The sequence below is a fragment of the Balaenoptera borealis genome, assembly GCF_965194805.1.
Source record: "Balaenoptera borealis genome assembly, chromosome: 3".
NCBI classification, from domain to species: Eukaryota; Metazoa; Chordata; class Mammalia; order Artiodactyla; family Balaenopteridae; genus Balaenoptera; species Balaenoptera borealis.
This window is the reverse complement of record NC_138866.1, coordinates 91777195-91791709: the sequence shown is the minus strand read 5'-3', so window position 1 is coordinate 91791709 and position 14515 is coordinate 91777195. Positions and strand designations below refer to the sequence as shown.

At 39.4% G+C, this 14515-nt stretch overlaps 1 protein-coding gene across 11 annotated transcripts in view; it reads right to left on the bottom strand.

Annotated features, from left to right (window-relative positions):
- Positions 1–14495, bottom strand: part of GALK2 (galactokinase 2) — a 139722-nt gene extending 125227 nt beyond the window's left edge. For 2 of the 11 annotated variants that reach the window (XM_082387944.1, XM_082387938.1), the window contains exons 1-2: positions 14162–14377; positions 6396–6500 (exon numbers count right to left, since the gene is read on the bottom strand). Coding sequence is in view for 6 of the 11 variants with exons in the window: in XM_082387936.1 (XP_082244062.1) it covers positions 3409–3461 (53 nt within the window). In the remaining 5 variants the exon portion in view is untranslated. The other 9 variants (XM_082387939.1, XM_082387943.1, XM_082387936.1 and 6 more) reach the window with 9 other exon arrangements.
- Positions 14496–14515: the final 20 nt, after the last annotated feature.

Sequence of the window (14515 nt, the reverse complement as noted above, 5' to 3'; positions counted from 1 at the left end):
TTAGAATTATGATATCTTAATTCTCTTATTTGAAAAAGTTCTATTAAAACAGTATACTTTTTATGAAAAATTTTTAAAAAAAAAGATACAATGACACCAAAAGAATACAATGATATTACAAGGATACAAAACAAACCAAACTTCTAAGAAGGGAAGTGAGAATTGGCAGCACAGGATAAGAATCAGATTATGAGAAAAAGAACTGTGCGATTCTCAGGCTTTATTGAATATACTTTTAAATAATCCAAATCTTTCGTATTAAGAATGTGTTTATACAGCACCATTAGTCATAAAGCCAAAAGGTGGAAACGACCCAAATGCCCATCAATTGATGAATGGATAAACAAAATGTAGTATATCAATACAGTGGAATATTATTCAACCATAAAAAGGAATGAATACTGATAACATGTTACAACATGGATGAACCTTGAAAACATTATATTAAGTGAAAGAAGACAGTCACAAAAAAAATACATTATATGATTCCATTTATTTGAAATGTCCAGAATAAGCAAATCTACAGAGACCAAAAGTACATTAGCAGTTGCTTAGGGCTTTCGGGGGATTGGGGAGGTGATAGCTTAAGGGATGTTGGGTTCTTTGGTGCGGGGTGGTGGGGGGGGGGCGGGGGCGGGCTGTGAAAATGTTCTAACTTTGATTATGGTGATGGTTGCACAAACCTGTGAATATACCAAAAAACATTTAATTGTAAAATCTAAACAAGTAAACTGTATGGTACGTGAATTATATATTAATAAAGCTGTTACCGAAAAAATAATAATAATCCAACAGTTTAAAACTTAACCCCAAAGAGAAGGAAGAGAATGCAAAGAAATTTAGAACAGTGGTTCTAAATGCAAAGAAATGTTACGAATGCAAAGAATGCTAAGAATGCAAAGAAAGAACAGTGGAATCTGAAGTAGTCTTACAGTACAGGGTGCAAGCAAGATTGGGATGCAGAAAAAAATTAGAGTTTCTATTTCTATTTGATTTTTAAAAATGAATGAAAAAGAAATTAAATTTCCTAAATAAAATATATAACGTGGTTGACTAGTCCCTTTACTCAGAGGGTCATGTGTCCTGTGAAGCTGAAGAAGCATTGACAACTAAAAATTGGCACTTGCCATCTACCTCTACAAGGATTAAATCACAAGCTGCTGTGACTGCTGACCTTCAACACATCCTGAAAGGAGTTCAGGGTGGAGATCAGGAATGAGGCACTCTGTGCTCTGGGAAAACCCAGCAGAACAGGCCTTCAGATAGTTAGATATTATCAGGAGAAGATTTTAAGAGCCCAATTCTTGCATCTCCTCATATCTAGAAAAGCACTAAAATCCTTCATGGTGACATCTGCTCCTTGTGACTATCAGCAACCTTCTGCAAAAATGTGTGCTTGACTGCATGTATCCCCCTTCACCAAAATCACGTATATACAGATCTTCCCCCCTACCTCTTCAGAGCAGTTCCTCAGAGCTATCTGAAATGCTGCTTCCCAGGCTATAGTCCTCATTTTGCCCCAAATAAAACTTATTTTAACATTATGTCTTTTTAAATTATTTATTTAGTTATTATTTGTTTGCTTGGTTGCATTGGGTCTTTGTTGCTGCACGTGGGCTTTCTCTAGTTGCGGCGAGTGGGGGTTACTCTTTGTTGTGGTGTGCGGGCTTCTCATTGCGGTGGCTTCTCTTGTTGTGGAGCACAAGCTCTAGGTGTGCAGGCTTCAGTAGTTGCAGCATGTGGGCTCAGTAGTTGCAGCATGTGGGCCCTAGAGCACGTGGGCTTCAGTAGTTGCAGCGCGTTGGCTCAGCAGTTGTGGCTCACAGACTCTAGGGCTCAGGCTCAGTAGTCGTGGCACACGGGCTTAGTTGCTCCGCAGCATGTGGGATCTTCCTGGACCAGGGATTGAACCTGTGTCCCCTGCACTGGCAGGCAGATTCTTAACCATTGAGCCACCAGGGAAGTCCCCCAAATAAAACTTAACTCACAACTCTCACGTTGTGTATTTTTTTCAGTCGACAGCATCCTGCAGAAAGAGCAGGAGTTCCAAAAAAGACAGTCTGATCTTGGGGCCCTCATGCATTTTTTTTCCCTTTCAGCATATTGCAGCATCTGACAAGTAAGGTGGGTTTATAGATATACTATCTAGATTTAACTGAACTCACCCCTGATAAAATGAATAAGTGGCTGAAACATTGCTTGAAGTTAATAACTGTATTAAGTGAAAAAAAAGAAAATGGCAAAGTGCACACTTACCTGACTATTACATGAGCTCTTCTGTAGCTAGCACAGAACACTAAATATTAACAATAAATATTTGTTGCAGGAATAAATACTGTAAAGGTCCTTAAAGGAAAGAAGCAACTCTAAGGAAATTAAGTAAACAATTCTTCACTTTTAGTACATGTTGCCATCATCCCCCTTCTCACAGGGTAACTATAGAAATATTGAGCATTATGACTAAAATGGCATAAAATGGAAACAGAAGAATATATGACATTCATGAGTAGTCTAAGGCCGTGCTGGTCTCCATAATCAAAAATTACATTTCTTTCTGGTAACTAAAGACCCACTGTTTGCTGGCTCAAGGATGAAAAAGCATTTGCAAGTTTCAGTAAGCTGTAATATTGTCGACTGTCACATGACAGTTATAAACCAGGAAGTAGGAAGAACTTTAGGACAACTTTAGAGAAAGAAGTTAACAGGGAAAAAAACTTAGAAACAGCAAAGGGGGAGCAAAGCCAACCTTAGAAAAGCTATAGGGCTAATACACAGCAGGTGGAGGCTTCATTCTATGAGATTTCTGTCCTATGTCAGAAAGAAGTACTTCCACGAAGTATTTGCAAGATGCCCTCAAATGAAAATATCCTCCACTTGGTATCACTTAAGCTGTTTGTTATTCCGTAGCTAGGTACTGGCAGCAGATTAATTCCCTAAGTGACAAGGCATAGATTCCATGATTTGTTTAAAAGGATGCAGAGACCAAAGGGGTTTTTTCGTTTGGGGGTCGTTTTTTGTTTGTTTTTGTTTTGGCGTATTTGATTGTATTCAATGAATATTTTAGAAAGGGGACTTTAAAAAGCACTATCGGCTAGCAGGCAAAACAAAGAAGAGATTCAAAGTTAATTTGGGTTTTTCTGCTAAAGCCCAGCAGAAAGAGTGTCCCACCCTTCTGCAAGAAAAAGGTAAAAGAAGGATCTGCATGGATGAAGCAAGACACACAAGGTTGAACAGTGTTTGCGGCGCGGTCTTCTTGCAAGTCCAGCCAAGTGGCCTTATAATATCCCAAAGATTCTGTCTGCTCCCGTGGGCAAAAGCTGCGCCTCAGTGAAGGGCCCAACAGGCCTGACACCATCTACATCTATCCAACCCAAGCGATCCCAAAGCGCGGCATCTCCTCTCCCCCACCTGGGATGTTCTGCCACCTGGACTCGACGCACGGCAGGGCCCTCCGTAGCCATATTTCGCTAATCTTTCTTTATTTCTGCAGTTTCAACCGGCGATGCAAGGCTTCCGAGGTAATCACGAGACATCTGCAGCAGGAGCCTTTTCTTCCGGGCGACACCGGCACTTACTCCGCGGAAATCCTGCCTCTTCGCTGAGGTGGCTGCTTCCAGTCGGCCCCGCCCGTGGCTCCTCCTCCCTGGGTTCAGGCTCGGAGCCCTCCCAGCCTCTGTCAGGTACGGCCACCGTGCTGCTCTGAGCCCCCGGGGATCCGGGGCGCGCAGGAGCCCCTGATCCGAGCAAAGCCGAGGTTTTCTGCGCCCTGTGCCCTGGGCACGTCTGAGCACAGAATTACAGCCTGGCACCTCAGTTTGCCTTTTTTTCTTTTTTTTTTTTAAATTAAGTTAGGGGTCTTTTTTTTTCTTTAATGACCAGCAGCAACTCCCCCCAATAACAGTTAAAATATTTAGTTATTGCTTCTTAAATGGATTATTTCAAAAATCAGGCAATATAAAATTGATGCAGCACTTGATTTAAACACGTTTGCATTTATTTCCATAATAGAGGAATTGGTGGGCCTTCCTAGAACATAAGTAATAGTGAAAAGAAGAAAATACATGTCTTTCAAACTGCAAGATACTCTTAGCATCCAGTTCAACACCTTGATTTTTCAGTTGCCTAGAGAAATCCCAGATACCCTATCTCAAGAAGCACACCACCTCCACCCACCTCATCACTCTACCATATTACTGTTGTCTTTCCTTCATTGTTCTCACAAGTTCTGCATATTTATTTTATGTATTTATTGTCTGTCTCACCACTTCCACCATCACTACCACTAGAAGGTAAGCAATTTGAGAGTAGGAACTGTGTATCCCCAGCACCTAGAACAGTACTTGGCACACTGGTTTTTAATCAATAGGTAAGATGAACTGAATGAATGACTGAAAGGTAAAATGACTCACCTAAGGTCGCACGGTTAATTGGTAGCAAAACTTGAATTAAATTTCAGGTCTATTAACTCTCTAGTGTACTTTGTACCTCAGAATGCTGAGATTAAACCTAAGTGACGCCAGCTACCAATACACCTATCCCAAGGTTTCCTAGTTGAGGAAGTTTAGGCCAACATGCCCAAGACACTAAGGGTACAGGCATACCCCAGAGACATTCAACAAGTTGCCACTGCAGAACTTCTATATGTGTATGCTGGGGAAGGGGAAAGGGGAAATGAAGGCTAAAGTGTCAATTGACAGTAGCAAAGGTAAGCTAAAAGGGTTGCAGCCCGTTGGCACAGCCCTGAGTTATTACTGTAAATGAAACAACACGGAAGCAACGTTACTCTGGTCTCAGGGCTACTTTCTCACTATTATTTCAGTCCCTCCTTATCACTTTCAAATGAAGCGATTATATCTCCTCTTTTTGAACCCCAATAAATCCCAGTAGGATGCTTATTGTGGTTTATTCTTGAGTAAGAGGAGACATCATTGTCACTTCTGTAAATAGGTTTGAATGTGGAGAGAACTTAAGTGAGAAAATATGTAAAACTTTTAGGAACATCAGTAAATATGGAAAAGGAAAGATCATTTTTTATTCAGATGTATTTCTAACATACCTTTTATGGTCATGGAAAAATAAGTAAATTTTGAAGCTCTGAAAGTACTGTTTTGTTTTGTTTTTTTTTTAAATCGTCCCAAACAAGCTCATTTCACACGGCTTGTTTGTTCCCGAGGCTTGCAGGATCTTAGATCTTAGTTCCCTGACCAGGAATTGAACCCAGGCCCATCAGTGAAAGCACCGAGTCCTAACCACGGGACCGCCAGGTAATTCCTTTCCGGCGCTTTCACTGCCGGGGGCCTAGGTTTAGGGTTCAATCCCTGGTTGGGGAACTAAGATCCTGCAAGCTGTGCTGCACAGCGAAAATAAATAAATTAATTAATTAATTAACTAACTAACTAATTAATTAATTTAAAAAGAAAGAAAACAGTGACTATGAACACTCTGATTCATAAAAGAATATTTTCTATTAAATGTGTATTTGATGGCCAAATATTAACTTTGCTAAATGAAACCTGACAGCAAATCATTAATTTGGATCTTGTATCTATTTCTATTGCAGTCTCAGCAAAACTGATACAGACTAGAAAGCACCTTATAGAGCAACTAGTAAACTCTCTTTTTTGAAATGATGGACTCAAAGTGAAAAAGTAAGGGCTGGAATCAAAACCCAGGTCCTAGACTCCTAGCCCAGCCTACTCTGAATGTGTGACCTCTGATGAGACCCCAGTGAAGTATGCTTAAAAAAAATTATTGAAACAATTAGTACTTTTTGTCCACAAATTAAAATGTATACACTGTAATTTTAATAAAACACTGCTCTTAAAATAACCTATTCTCAAACTACTAGAGAACCCCAAATAGAAACCAAAAGCTAAAATTGACATTACTTTCTTATACTATCTTCCTTATGCCAGGCTTCCTTATACGTAAGTAAGCACTTCACATATATTATTATCTCTTTAAATCTTCCCAGCAACCCTTATGAAGTGAAAAAGTATTGTTCTTTTGCCAATTTTAAAATACTACTTTGGTTTTTATTAGATATATCTGATAGTGAAAATGTTTAATGTCTAAATTTTACAGAATTTTTATTTTCACAAATCTTGAACCTCTCAGTTCTTTATTTTTTGCATATGGGCACACTTACAATAAGGTTTAGAGTCTAAATTATAAACTAACATAGTATTTCATGATAGATTCCCTTTTTTTTAATATTTATTTATTTATTTGGCTGATAGATTCTTAAACAGAAACCTAATTAACAAACTTGATATTGTTTCTCCTCAACTGACATTAGTTTCTGTTCAGATAAAATATTGTAGCAAACAAAATAAAACATACACCAAAATGAAACAAAACAAAAACTTGATCCAAAGTAAAAGTAGGAGACTTACCTGGCAGTCAGTGGTTAAGACACCATGCTCCCAAGGCAGGGGGCTCGGTTTCAATCCCTGATCCCTGGTTGGGGAACTAAGATCCCACATGCTGCAAGGCGCGGCCTAAAAAAAAAAAAAGTAAAAGTGTGAGTGTTAGAGGTCCACAGACCTAGCTAACTCCCACATATGTTTACGTCTCAGCTTCAAAATCACTTCCTCCAGGAATTTTTTCCTATCCCCTGTCCCTTCCTCTACCTTCAAAACAGTCTCGGGCTTCCCTGGTGGCACAGTGGTTAATAATCTGCCTGCCAATGCAGGGGACACAGGTTCGAGCCCTGGTCCAGGAAGATCCCACATGCCGCGGAGCAACTAAGCCCGTGCGCCACAACTACTGAGCTTGCACTCTAGAGCCCGCGAGCCACTACTACTGAGCCCGTGCGCCACAACTACTGAAGCCTGTGTGCCTAGAGCCCGTGCTCTGCAACAAGAGAAGCCACCACAATGAGAAGCCTGTGCACCTCAATGAAGAGTTGTCCCCGCTCACTGCAACTAGAGAAAGCCCACACGCAGCAATGAAGACCCAATGCGGCCAAAAATAAATAATAAAATAAAATAAATAAATTTATTTTTAAAAAAAACTAAGTCTCTAAGATCACAGATCATTTATCTGAAAAAAATGTTATTTCTGTGGTTTAGTCTGTACAACTTCTGTAAAATACTATCTTGATTTACATATAATCAAAAAATATTGTTCACAATTGGGAGAATCTACTTCAGTAACCTATTTTGGGTATTTTCTCATTACGGTAAATATTATACTTATTTAATGTCTTATTTATAATGATGCTGTATGTTCCTTATTCATCTGTATATACAATAGATACATCTCTCTAGCATATAATCATTTAAATAAAGGCAAAAGATACACTCATGATTCAGAGAAATATATATTTATGTAGTTAAATATAGCATGCTGATCTTTTATAAAGCAATATAAAAGGAACAGAAAGTGTGCAAAAATGGTTTAACAGAATATAGGCTGTTTTGCAGAGTGAAAAACAACAACAATGCCTCTAGGCACCTTTATTGCCCAGTCATAGCATTTATCCTACCAGGACTGTTATTACTTGTGTGTTTCCTTATCTATCTGGTCTAGAGCCTTGCTACTCAAAGTGTAGTCCTCAGCTTCAGCATCACCTGGAGCTTATTAGAAATGCAGAATCTGGGGCCCAGGCCTACTCAATCAGAATCTACAATACAAATATGGCATTTTAAATTTCTATAAGCCATTTTAAAAAGAGTAAAGCTAAATGAATTTTAATAATATATTCTACCCAATATGTCCAAATATTATTTCAAAATATAATCAATATAAAAAGTTATTGATATTTTACTTTTTCATAGGAATTCTCTCTGAAATCCAGTGTATATTTTACACTTACAGCACATCTCAATTCCAACTAGAAAGAAGTGGATGCTGTATTAGACAGCACACATCTAGACTATAAGCTCCTTGAAGGCAGGAACTGTTTTATTCTGGTTTTATACACTCTGGTTCAGTGTCTAACAGGCACTCAAGGAATGTTTAATGAAGGAATACATTAATGAACTTGGATTAAAGTGGTTCAACCACTTACTAACTTTGTGACCCTGGGCAAGTCTGAAAGTTTTCCTCCATAAAGGGGAGATAAAAATACCTACTTCATGGAGTTGTTATGAAGATTTTAAAAACCATCCCAACCTTCCCTCCAGTCGTTCTCTGTTCCCTAAATCTGGTTTGTTGTCGTCATGGCTATCTGAAATTACATTAATTATTTATTGATGTTTGTATCTATTATGTCTCCACCATTAGACTTTACATTCCATGTTTCATCCATTGTTCTATCAGCATTCATTCACTTAACAAATGTTTATCAGGTGCTACTATGTTCTAAGCACTATTCCAGGCGCTCAGGATACAACAATAAACATAAACAAAAAGGTCCTGTTATTATGACAAATCAAAATTTAATAAAAGAATTTACTATAAAAATTGATACAAACTCTGCATATAATACACATTCCAACAAGAAAATGAAATCTGATGAGCAAAAATTTAGATTAACTTGATTTTGAAATTAGAAGTTTGCATTTCAAGCTTAAAGTATACATTAGACGGGCCAAATTGAAGATAAATTGCCCCAAATTAAAACTATATGTATGGGAATTTCCTGGTGGTCCAGTGGTTAGGACCTGGTGCTTTCACTGCCATGGCCCACTTTCAATCCCTGGTTGGGGAACTAAAAAACAAAAAACAAACAAAAACGCAGAGTGTGGTCAAGAAAAACTATATGTTGTTTTTGCTTTTCACTGTCTTGACCCAGAAACTAAATATAGTACCAAGGCTGTTCAAACTTGACAATATTTTCTATATATTATCTCGTCATAACCATTCAGTGTTGCCCAACTCAATAAGTTATGATTATTATCTTAAGTGATTTTTTTCTTTTTTAAGAATATGTTTGGAAGGGATCTCAGGCGACTGGCATAATTCAAGAATTTATTTTTCTAGGAAAAAACTGAGCTAGTCAAAACAACCTATAACATCTAAGCCTGTTGCATTCTTTTTTTTTTAATTTTTTTTATTTTTTGGCCGTGCCATGTGGTATGGAGGATCTTAGTTCCCCAACCAGGGATCGAACCTGTACCCCCTGCAGTGGAAGCTCGGAGTCTTAACCACTGGACCGCCAGGGAAGTCCCAAGCATGTTGCATTATAATGAGAAACAGCTTTTTTTTTTTTAATTTTGATTCTCCGATCAATCCATAAAACTAAATCTAAGCCATAATGCAGCAGTAATAGTATTAATAACTCATACGGAATCCAGAACGCTGAGGTCTCAAACTAAGTCCCCAGTTGAGGGTAGGAATGAGAGTAGGGATGAAAGATTGGGGTAGAGAAAAGATAGGTACAGATTCTGAGAAGTAGGAAAAAGCTGAAGGAAATAGGGGAAAGCTCTGGTTTAAAAGAAGTCAAAAACGATAAACAGGAAATCTCTGGAATCTGAGATAGTCAAAACAACCTATAACATCTAAGCATGTAGATGACTTATGTCAATTGTCAATTGAAGACTGTGTTGCTTTAGCTCACAGGGGAATCACAGGAGGATTAATGCAAAACATACTGAAAGAACTTACTGATTTCAGTAAAGAAAAGAAACAAAAACAATTTTGGAATTACATTATAATTGTGTCAGCTCCCTACTTGGCCTCCGCACCACACGTCTTGCTGAAAAGGGCGCTCAGGGACTTCCCTGGCGGTCCAGTGGTTAAGACTCCTCGCTTCCTGGACTTCCCTGGTGGCGCAGTGGTTAAGAATCCACCTGCCACATAGCACAGGGAGATCAGCTTGGTGCTTTGTGACCACCTAGAGGGGTGGAATAGGGCGGGTGGGAGGGAGACGCAAGAGGGAGGAGATAGGGGGATATATGTATATGTATAGCTGATTCACTTTGTTATAAAGCAGAAACTAACACACCATTGTAAAGCAATTATACTCCAATAAAGATGTTAAAAAAAAAAAAAAAAGAATCCGCCTGCCAATGCAGGGGACATGGGTTCCAGCCCTGGTCCGGGAAGATCACACATGCCGCAGAGCAACTAAGCTGGCGTGCCACAACTACTGAGCCTGTGCTCTAGAGCCGCGAGCCACAACTACTGAGCCCGCATGCCACAACTACTGAAGCCCGCGCGCCTAGAGCCCGTGCTCTGCAACAAGAGAAGCCACCACGATAAGTCCGCGCACCACAACGTAGGGTAGTCCCCGCTCGCCACAACTAGAGAAAGCCATGCGCAGCAACGAAGACTCAACGCAGCCAAAAATTAATTAATTAATTATTTTAAAAAAAAAAAAAACACTCCATGCTTCCACTGCAGAGGATACAGGTTCCAGCCCCGGTTGGGGAAGTAATAAGATCCCTCATATGGTGCAGCCCAAAAAAAAAAAAAAGTGTGTTCATTTCACAAAACTAGGGAGGTATGGTCACCATTTTGGATGGGAATAAAAATGAGTAGGGGGCTTTCCTGGTGGCGCAGTGGTTGAGAGTCTGCCTGCTAATGCAGGGGACACGGGTTCGAGCCCTGGTCTGGGAAGATCCCACATGCCGCGGAGCGGCTGGGCCCATGAGCCACAATTACTGAGCCTGCGCGTCTGGAGCCTGTGCTCCGCAACAAGAGAGGCCGCGATAGTGAGAGGCCCGCGCACCGCGATGAAGAGTGGCCCCTGCTTGCCACAACTAGAGAAAGCCCTCGCACAGAAACGAAGACCCAACACAGCTATAAATAAAATTAAAAAAAAAAAAATGAGTAGGCATTAGAGATACAAAAATGGCAAATAACTTTGCTAAAATTGTGTAAGTGCATTTTACAAGAGACATTTTTCCAAGGCCAAAGTCAATGTAAAAAATGGGAACTCCTAGCCTGCCTACTTATCCTTTACTTGCTTTATCCTTTAATTGCCATAATTCCCACTACACAATTTTAGAGATGGAAGATGTAATTGTAGTGTAGAGCATTCTGAAGGAATACTATGAGTAGTTGATTGAGTTAAAAATGATACATGTACTGAGTACTTTGTAAACACCATGTAGTTACATACATCATTTTATTTAATCTGAAGAGACTGAAGCAGATTAAAGGGACAACTAACAAGGCAAGGGCATCAATCTATAAGGTGGATATGTAATGAGATCATGCAAACTGTATTTATCAGAGCTCCTCTCAGGAAAGAGTGGGTATTAAATGTAGGTGGAAATAACATTTTGATAAGCCACTTAGGTTGGTTGGTAAAATCAAGGGATGTGCTCCAACAACAGCACATAGTCGGCAATTTGCCTTTTAAGGAGAGAAAGTTCCTTCCCTGAGTGAAGTATGTAATTTATGCTACAGCTGATTGCATGACACAATGCTGTACTGTTTACTCCTCATTTGACTTCTTTTTTTTTTTAATATTTATTGATTTATTTGGCTGTGCCGGGTCTTAGTTGCGGCATGCGAGATCTTTAGTTGCGGCATGTGAACTCTTAGTTACTGCATGTGGGAGCTAGTTCCCTGACCAGGGATCAAGCCTGGGTCCCCTGCACTGGGAGCATGGAGTCTTAGCCACTGGACCACCAGAGAAGTCCCCCCATTTGACTTCTGGATCCATTTTTCACCCTTCTCTACCCTCCCGGAAGCTGATCTCCAAGGACTGTACCTGGACTCCTTTACCCTCTGGCTTCTGGTTGGGGTTAGTCACTGGCAGGATATTAGAGGATGGTAAAACAGAGAAGTTGAGATATTTATCACTCCCCCCACACACACGAGTTCACACACCCTACCACAACTTTGCCATAGTTGTGACAGTAGCTATGTTTCCCTATAACCACAGCTGCTGTTGGAGGGTGCATCCTCTAGGGCTCCCACTCTTGCTGGGCTCTGGTAAAACCATTTCTTCCCTTTGCCCCTTCAAGCCTTCAAGAAATTGGATTTCCAGCCTGTTGCTAGTCCCTGTGTGTTTCACCATCCTTGTGGGTTCCCTCAACCCTACCCCATCTCTGTAAATAGTTTCTTCAGAAACTCTTTTCAGTTAACGTCCCCACCCCCGCTCCAGTATGCCATGAGTTTCCTGTCCAGATCTTGACTAACACAAAAGGAGTCCTCCTTTTCTGCCCTTCTAACATACGATGTTCAGCCTAAGTAAATGTAGTAAAAAAAAAAAAAAAAAAAAAAAAATGTTTTAAGGTAATTGCTCTGAAAGGCTGCCAAATCCTGAGCCTGTTTGGGGTAACCATATGTCTCAATCCAGCACCGGGGAGTCATGAACGCTAGAGCATGCTTAAATATACCATGCTTTCACTGAGCATGCTGACTTTCAGAGGTAAGTAAGATAATTGTGTCCTCAAGGAGCTTTCAGCTTAATAAAGAATAAATACAAAATAATCATAATACAGGATAACATAAAATTATCAAAAATATACTTTTAAAGGGTCAAATTCTGTTGGGAATTAAATTATCTTTCACAAAACTGCCAAGACAATTCAATAGAGAAAGGATCATTTTTTTTGACAAATAATGCTGGAACAATTTGTTATCCATATGCAGAAAAATATAAACCTCTACATTTACCTCACAGTATATACAAAAATTAAATGAACTATATCATAGATCTGAATGTAAGAATTAAAACTACATAAAACTTCTAGAAGAAAACAAAAGAGAAAAATCTTAGTGCCCTTGGGTATGGCAAATATTATTTAAATATAACAAAAAGTATAAAGAACACTTACAACTCAATGGTAGTAAGACAACCCAATTTAAAAATGGGCAAAAGGGTGCCTGCTTCAGCAGCACATATACTAAAGCAACCTAAATGTTCATCAACAGAGGAATAGATAAAGAAGATGTGGTACATATTACAATGGAATATCACCCAGTCATAAAAAAAGAACAAAATAATGCCATTTGCAGCAACATGGATGGACCTAGAGACTGTCATACTGAGTGAAGAAAGCAGACACAGAAAGACGAATATCATATAATATCGCTTATATGTGGCATCTTAAAAAAACGGTACAAATGAACTTATTTACAAAACAGAAGTAGAGTCACGGATGTAGAAAACAAACTTATGGTTACCGGGGGATAAGGGGGAGAGATAAATTGGGAGATTGGGACTGATGTATACACACTACTATATATAAAATAGATAACTAATAACCTGTTGTATAGCACAGGGAACTCTACTCAATACTCTGTAATGGCCTATATGGGAAAAGAATCTAAAAAAAAAAAGAGTGGATATATGTATAACTGATTCACTTTCCTGTACACCTGAAACATAACATTGTAAATCAACTATACGCCAATAAAAAATTTTAAAATTATTTTAAAAAACACAAAAACAAAAACAAATGATTACTAAAAAATCCAGGGACTTCCCTGACGCTCCCAATTCAGGGAGCATGGGTTGATCCCTGGTCGGGGAACTAAGATTCCGCATTCCGCAGGAACAAGCAAACAAAAAAAAGCAGTTACTGAGTAACTGCCAAAATGGAAAAAAAAAAAAAAAAAAACAATCCAGTCTGCAATTCCTCTTCCTGGACTTTTTCCTAAGAAAAAATAAAGTGACAATGATACTCGCTCCAGAATTGTTTAAAATGGTGGTACTGTTGCAATATTCAAAATGTGTAACAATAATAGCATGCTTAAGTAAATTACGGTACATTGGTACGTTCAACCAAGGGCTTATTATGCCGCCATTAAAATAATCATTGTCAACAATATATTGCATACATTGTCCTATGCTGTTACATAACTAGGTGCAGAAAGAATCCGAAATTATATCTGTGATATAGCTATATAAAATTTGTGAATTCAAGTGGACAAAACTGGAAGTTTATATGGAAAATGCTGTTTGAAAAGCAGTTTTTTCCCCTTCATTTCATTTTTTTATTTCGAATTCTACTAATGATGTTGTGCAACAATAAAGTATTTTTTAAAAAAAACAGTCCTTAGCTGTTACCTTAATTCGGTCCCACGGGCAGTAAAGGTTAGTTTATAATTCGCTGAACAACTGAATAAGACTTCAGATGCCTCCATTGATTGATACTTTACTAATTTGGGATATCCACAGAGTCGTTTTGCCGACTACAAATATAACAAACATTACGTGTAAATCGTGCTGCTGAAAGGTTTCCAAACATCACATGACCACCCACCAAAATGTGTGGGCTAAATGCACATCGATAATCATGGCAAAAATAACTACCTGTCACATAGGATGGGCATGTCAGACTTTTATCCGCGAAAGGCTGCTGGTCCCAAGCTGCCTCTTACTTTCACCAGAATGAAATGGTTCCAGAATCCCAGGCAAGGGAGGATACTGTTCCCTTGCCCAGGAGGCTGGAAACTGCGCGTTGTGAGCGCAAGGTTTCCAAGGCCCCTCAGCCGAGATCCGCAACACTCGAGGATTCCCTAGTTGCTAGGTTTAGTTGCTAAGGCACCAACCGTCGCACAGGAAGAGGGGACGGTGCAATCGCTTTTGGCGTCGGAGCGAATCCTCTGGACACCGAGCTCATTTGTTCCGGGAGGAAACATTCAGCTCCTCTAAGTGCGACGGGAA